We start from the raw sequence: 6,815 nt of genomic DNA, 5'->3' as shown, positions 1-6,815 counted from the left end.
CAGCCTAAGGCACACCTGTGCAATATTCATGCTGTCTAATCAGCATCTTGATATGCCACACATGTGAGGTGGGATGGGTTATCTTGGCAAAGGAGAAGTGCTCACTAACACAGATTTAGACAGATTTGTGAACAATATTTGAGGGAAATGGTCTTTTGTGTATATAGAAAATGTTTTAGATCTTTGAGTTCAACTCATGAAAAATGGGAGCAAAAACAAAACTGTTGCATTTATATTTTTGTTCAGTGTAGTTATAAAGGTGCACACACACCACTGGCAACTGTTTATAAAAAGCCAAAGTAATCTAATTTAGGGTGCTTTGCTACTTTATCCTCCTGTTCGTTTCTGTCTTGTCCTTTCTTACTTCTGCTTGTCAGTTTAAAAGGTATGACTGCTCACTGGACTTGCAGATGTGCTCAACTTGTCAGTCTTGACAGATTTTACACCTAAAGTAGCTTCTGTATTGTATCATCCTGTCACATGATCAAATAGAGACTTGACTTAAGGCAACATCAACATACATATTACCCAGCAATCATCATTGCATACCTGTATCAAAGAAAATAAGAAATTATTCATTTAATTGAATAGTTTATGCAGCTGGATAGCTCAGTGGTGCGGGACACTGCTCTGGAGACAGCATTCAAATCCTGTTCAAATCCTGGTCAGGGCAGGTAACACAAAAACAAGAGTCATAAGGTCCATGTCAGGTGTTGGAGGCAACTACTGGAACAATCCATAGATGGACTAGAGTAGAGAATATGGGACTGTTGGAATGCTACTATACAAGTAACCTCAGCGAGAGGGGCTACATGCAGAGCAGGATATGGGATATATGGATGCTTCAAAACCCAACATCTACACTGACAAAGAAACAACTCCTAGCCTAGTGTTCCAACAAACATCCATTGTTGAGGTACAACAAACATGCTACGGCAAGGGGAAGTCAAACGCGACTGCAAGACCAGGCAGACCAACGCGTGCACAGCCTGGATCAACCACAAGAAAGCCTTCAGCTTAATGCCGCCCACATGGATACTGGAATGCTTGGAAATGTACAACATCAACAGGACACTAAGAGTCTTCATCAAGAACTCAATGGGGCTGTGGAAAAAGACTCTGGAGGCCAACTCAAAGCCAATTGCAAGTTACCATCAAGTGCGGCATATACCAAGGTGATGCACTGTCCCCGCTACTGTTCTGCATAAACCTGAACCCCCTCAGCCAACTCATCACAAACAGTGGCTACGGATACCAGTTCCGAAGTGGAGCAACCATCAATCATTTCCTATCATCAAACTGTATAATAGGAGTGAGCAAAACATTGACTCACTGATCCACCTCCCCAGGATCTACAGCAGTGACATCGGAATGTCATTCAGATTAGATAAGTGTGGTCGGATGGTGTCCAAGAGAGGGAGGACAATCATAACCGAGGGGTTGAACAACCAGAGGGCAGCATTGCAGATGTTCGGGACAGTTACAAATACCTTGGGGTCTTGTAATCAATTGGGAACCATGAGGAGGTCGCAAGAAAGTCCACCACAGCCAAATACCTACACAGAGTAAGGCAGGTCCTAAAAAATTGGCTGAATGGAAAGAACAAGGTCCGAGCCATCAACATGTATGCGCTGCCAGTCATCAGATACCCCGCTGGTATAATAAGCTGGCCAAAGGAGGAGATAGAGGCCACTGATATCAAGACAAGGAAGCTCCTCACAATGCATGAAGGGTTTCATCCCAAGTCCAACACCCTGAGACTGTACGGTAAGTCCCAAGGTCAGAATGAAAGACACCTCCTGGTGGTTGAGAATGACCGAGCTAAGATCCTGTGGACTTCCAGATCCAGACTGACAAACTGGTGATGGCATATGGACATCGTGTTGATCAACAAACAACAGAAGAAGGCCGTGGTGATAGATGTAACAATCCCAAGCAACAGCAACTTCAGGAAGAAGGAAGAAGAGTAGCTTGAAAAATACCAAGGGCTGAAAGAGGAGCTAGAACAGATGTGGGGAGTAAAGGCAACAGTGGTGCCAATGGTAATCGGAGCATGGGGGGCTTTGACCCCCAAACTGGGAAAGTGGCTCCAGCAGATTCCAGGTACAACATCTGAGGTCTCCTTCCAGAAGAGCCGGTCCTAGGAATAGCTAAGATACTGTGCAGAACCCTCAAATTCCTAGGCCTCAGGTAGAGGACCCAAGCTTTCGCTAATTTTGTTACAGATTACTACTGACTTTTTAACAAAGAAGAGAAAAGAAAAATGAAGAAAAGAAAAGAAAAATAAAGAAAAGACAAGAACATTCAGGTGACTGATGATCAGTCGATTAGTAATAGTGTCAGAATAATAATTGTTTAATTGAGTAAAATAACAAACAACAAAAGACCACAAGTATTAAATAGCAATTACAGAGAAATGTACATATATACGTGTGTGTGTGTGTGTGTGTGTGTGTGTGTGTGTGTGTGTGTGTGTGTGTGTGTGTGTGTATTTATAGCCTATGTAATTTTACCATTGTGAATAAAAAATGTTACAATCTACAATGTATGCAGTCATACTTATTGTGAAATAACAATATCAGAGCTGTCCAGGTTGACCTCTTTCTCTGGTGAGCTCGGCGAATGACGTTTTATCTCCATGTTAACGCATATATGAGTAAGAGGGTCAAAGTTCAGGGCTTAATGTTATTAGAGTAGTATGTCCAGATTGTGTGCATATTGCATGTAACAGTAGCCTACGTACGTTTTTAAGGGCAGCTGCAGTACCTACTTAAAGTAAAAAGAAAAAGAATGTGATTTGGAATGCACCCTGAGTGTTCAGAACAGTAGAAAGCCTGAGGTTTTTGCTCACAGGGATTACTTCTACATATGTTTACCTCATTAACTGAAACTTTGGCCATGTTTAATATGAACATCCTTTATTGTAACACCATATATTAGACACAAAATACAGAAAAGCATAATGGCTCCCCCTTCAAGTAATACTCCTCTGTCTAGCTAAGTCAAAGTTGACAATACCCAACTTTCATTTTTTGTTTGTCCATACAGTTCTGTCTTGCCCCGACCCTGGAAAGGTGGAACACAGCAGGCGGGTGCTGTCAGGACCCCATTTCACTGTGGCTTCAACCATCCAATACATCTGCAACAAGGGCTACATTCTGTCTGGAAACAGCCTGCTCACCTGCTTCAATCGAGGGTCCTCAGGCCCCAAGTGGAACCAGAAGCTGCCTAAATGCCTGCGTACGTATATGAGTTAGTGTTTCTTAAGGCTCACACAGTTACACCACAAACTGAATTTAAAATCATGAGACACTAAAATTCTATTGAATTTTTAAGCACTTGTCTGATCAATCCCGCCCACTCTCTGCAGTGACTGACCAGGGGCCTCATGTACAACATGAGGTACATACACACAAAAACATGGTGTACGTCCTTTTCCACGGCGCTGTTCAGATGTATCAAGAGTGAAATGACCGTGGAAATGTGCGGTGACGCCACCTTCATGGCTGGCGTACGACACTTAGAGGTGATGCTGGGAAACTGTTATAATAAATAATTGTGAAAACAATTAGTCCTCAGAGTGATGTGCACATCAGAGACACATGAACAATTAACACTGATGAACAATTAACACACCCACGTGTCTGCAATTAGATGAGTAGATATAAAAGCATGCGCAAAGTGGTGCAGAAAGTACCAATGGCTGCTTTAGCAGTATTAGAAGACATTGTAAATGGTGCAATACGAAGAGAGCGTGTGTTCAGAGACAGAGAGGATTTACTGGCCGCTTTAGGCCGGGTGCACAACCTATTTTTCCTGTTTTAAAGGATAACTTCGGTATTTTTCAACCTGGGCCCTATTTCCCATGTGTATGTGTGCGTATGATTCATAGGTACAACTCGTTCTAAAACTGGCTCAGTATTGAGGGAGGCAGATGCAGCCGGGAGCCGGGAAACGAGCTAAAACGGTAACGGGGGCAAATGCGTCCCGTATAAGTTTGCGCATTAAAAGTGCTTTTTCTTTTTTGCCACTGACCGGTTCAGATCGCCAGTGTTATCTCTGTAAATAGCATACTAAACGTTTCCCTTACCCTTCACTTGCTCTGGGCTGTGACGTCATCTCGCGAGAGCTTTGCTTGTTGCCGGAAGAAAACAGAGGAGCCATGCTGAGCACCGCTTCGAGTGGCGTTGGTTGTCCCGGAGTACAGCTGAGAGTTGAAAACAATGGTTCGTGTTTGTGCTTATCCGAATTGCAAGAACAGGATGTCGTGCAACACCCCGTACAGCTTTCATAGGCTGCCTTTGTCGGACGGCGAGATGCTGAAGTTGTGGCTAGTTGTGCTACAAATGGATGCTAACACTCCTCTCCAGACACTGCGCCTAGCAGACCATCGGGTCTGCAGTGCTCACTTCTCCCAAGATGACTACTGCCAGCCGAAGAAGAGAAGACATCCAATCCCGAAACACCTCTTCCTCAAGAAAACGGCTGTCCCACGAGTAGAGAGAGCTACAGACACAGTGGAGCAAAGCTCTCGCGAGATGACTTCACACACAGCCCAGAGGTAAGGGAAACGTTTACTATGCTATTTATAGAGATAGCACTGGCGATCTAAACTGGTCAGTGGAGAAAAAAAAGCACTTTTAATGCGCAAACTTATACGGGACGCATTTGCCACCGTTACCGTTTTAGCTTGTTTTGTGGCTCCCGGCTGCATCCGCCTCCCTCAATACTGAACCAATTTTAGAACGAGTTGTACCTATGAATCATACGCACACATACACATGGGGAAATAGGGCCCAGGTTGAAAAATACCTAAGTTATCCTTTAACGGAGTGTTTCCCCAACGCATTCCCCACCCCCAGAACAACACCGCGAGGTTCTGTCGTTAGGTTCCTGAGGGCAATCCTCCTGGAACTGTGCGCAGAGCTGCGGCCGGCCTTGGAGCGCGACACGGCAAGTAGTCATGCGCTGCCTGTATCCATACAGGTGCTGACCACAGTGGGGTTCCTAGTAACAGGGGCATTTCAGAGGGAGCTGGCCGACCAATCTGGACTGTGCCAGTCGACCCTGACGCAAAGTCTTTGTACATGAGGCCCCAGGTGTTTGGAGGAGTGTTGTAGGCAGGATTGAAACTTCTCTTTCAAGCACTCATTATAATTACTTCTGTCACTTTTCATGTCCATCCATTTTCATTCGCTTCTCCGGGGCCGGGTCGCGGGGGCAACAGGCCATGATTGCAACATCATGAATGGCTTTGAAGAGTGACTGTTTGAAAGTGTGCACCATTTGTATGAATATCTCCACTTGTGCAAAGTCTATCAACACTGAGGCTACACAAAGATACTGAGATAATACTGCTTTGTGCATACCTATCTACTACAAGATAATATGCTGTGTTGATTTAGAAAAAGGTATCTTCTGGGACTTCAGGGACTTAAAAAGCTGTTTGAAACTGGATTCACCGAGGTACACAACCACAAGGTGCTATTTCTAGTTTTGTTTAATTTAAGGAAACAACTGATCCAAAGATCTTATGTTAATGGTTGGTATTAGCTCCACCTCTAGCCCTGGCAATGCAGTTCAACTTAAGCTGTCCAACAGTGTGTGATAGTAAGAGAAAATGAAAAGGCAAAAAGAACAGGAAAAAAAGAGAAAAAAGAAGACGACAAAATTTGCAATTTTACACATGCAGTATTCTTTTATTTAGTTTTTTTTACCAAGTTTACACATTGTTTATCTGTGCTGATTTCTCATTAGCTCTTGTTGTGTCCAGGGGACGCTCGCCTAGGGTGCCGAATGTGCTAGGTCCAGCACTGCTCATTGGTAAAATAATTTAAGCTCAAACTTTTTTGAGACTTAGCTCATTTTTTTCTACATCTACGCATCTTTTCTCCAAATCAACAAAAATCGAATGTCCCATGTGGAAATGTTTCACAGGTTTACACAGGGTTATATGCAACCACAGGCTTCCTGAATATTGTTTCATAACCTCTGAATGCCCTCTCTAGCAGCCCCCAGAGGGTATGATGTTTTTTGATAAAGACCTACTATCATTAAATGAAGTTAACTAGCCTGGTTTTAAGTGAAGGGTTTCACTGTCCCATGATGGCCTAAATCTATGTATCTTAAAACTGACAAGAATGACCTGTGTTATTATACAGCTGTCAAGTTGAAGATATGGAATATCAGCAGAAAATATGAGCGGTTACTGACTTGACTTAAACATATGTGTGAATAAGAACAAATCTACGGAAGACGAGAACGGCCATGTATTATTCTTTTTGTTGTGCACTGTTATCTCGTGATAACGACTTATTAATTGTTATCTCGTGATAACGACTTATTAATAACAAAGATTGTTATCTCGTGATAACGACTTAATTAATTCGTTATCTCGAGATAACAAAGATTGTTATCTCGAGATAACGACTTATTAATTCTTTATCACGAGATAACAAAGATTGTTATCTCGTGATAACGACTTAATTAATTCGTTATCTCGAGATAATAAAGATTGTTATCTTGTGATAACGACTTATTAATTCTTTATCACGAGATAACAAAGATTGTTATCTCGTGATAACGACTTAATTAATTCGCTATCTCGAGATAATAAAGATTGTTATCTTGTGATAATGACTTATTAATTCTTTATCACGAGATAACAAAGATTGTTTTCTCGTGATAATTGTCAAGTCTGATGATTGCGCGCTGGTTAATGTGATCGTCCTGATTTCAGCCTACAAGAGCTGCCACTGGTGTCCCAGGGAGGTGAAAATGGCAGATCACATTATTGATCAACGCATCAGGATGTA

The 6,815-nt window shown here is 42.6% G+C and overlaps 1 protein-coding gene across 1 annotated transcript in view; it reads left to right on the top strand.

The window, feature by feature from the left end:
- The window catches only part of LOC126397119 (seizure protein 6 homolog), a 475,464-nt gene that overhangs the window by 442,276 nt on the left and 26,373 nt on the right, over positions 1-6,815 (top strand). Inside the window, exon 12 of the mRNA XM_050055639.1 lies at positions 3,049-3,240. Within this exon, the coding sequence (XP_049911596.1) occupies positions 3,049-3,240 (192 nt within the window). The remainder of the gene's footprint in view (positions 1-3,048; positions 3,241-6,815) is intronic.

Source organism: Epinephelus moara, chromosome 2, assembly GCF_006386435.1.
Source record: "Epinephelus moara isolate mb chromosome 2, YSFRI_EMoa_1.0, whole genome shotgun sequence".
NCBI classification, from domain to species: Eukaryota; Metazoa; Chordata; class Actinopteri; order Perciformes; family Serranidae; genus Epinephelus; species Epinephelus moara.
The sequence above is the reverse complement of the archived record's forward strand: the minus strand, read 5'-3'. Positions and strand labels throughout refer to the sequence as shown.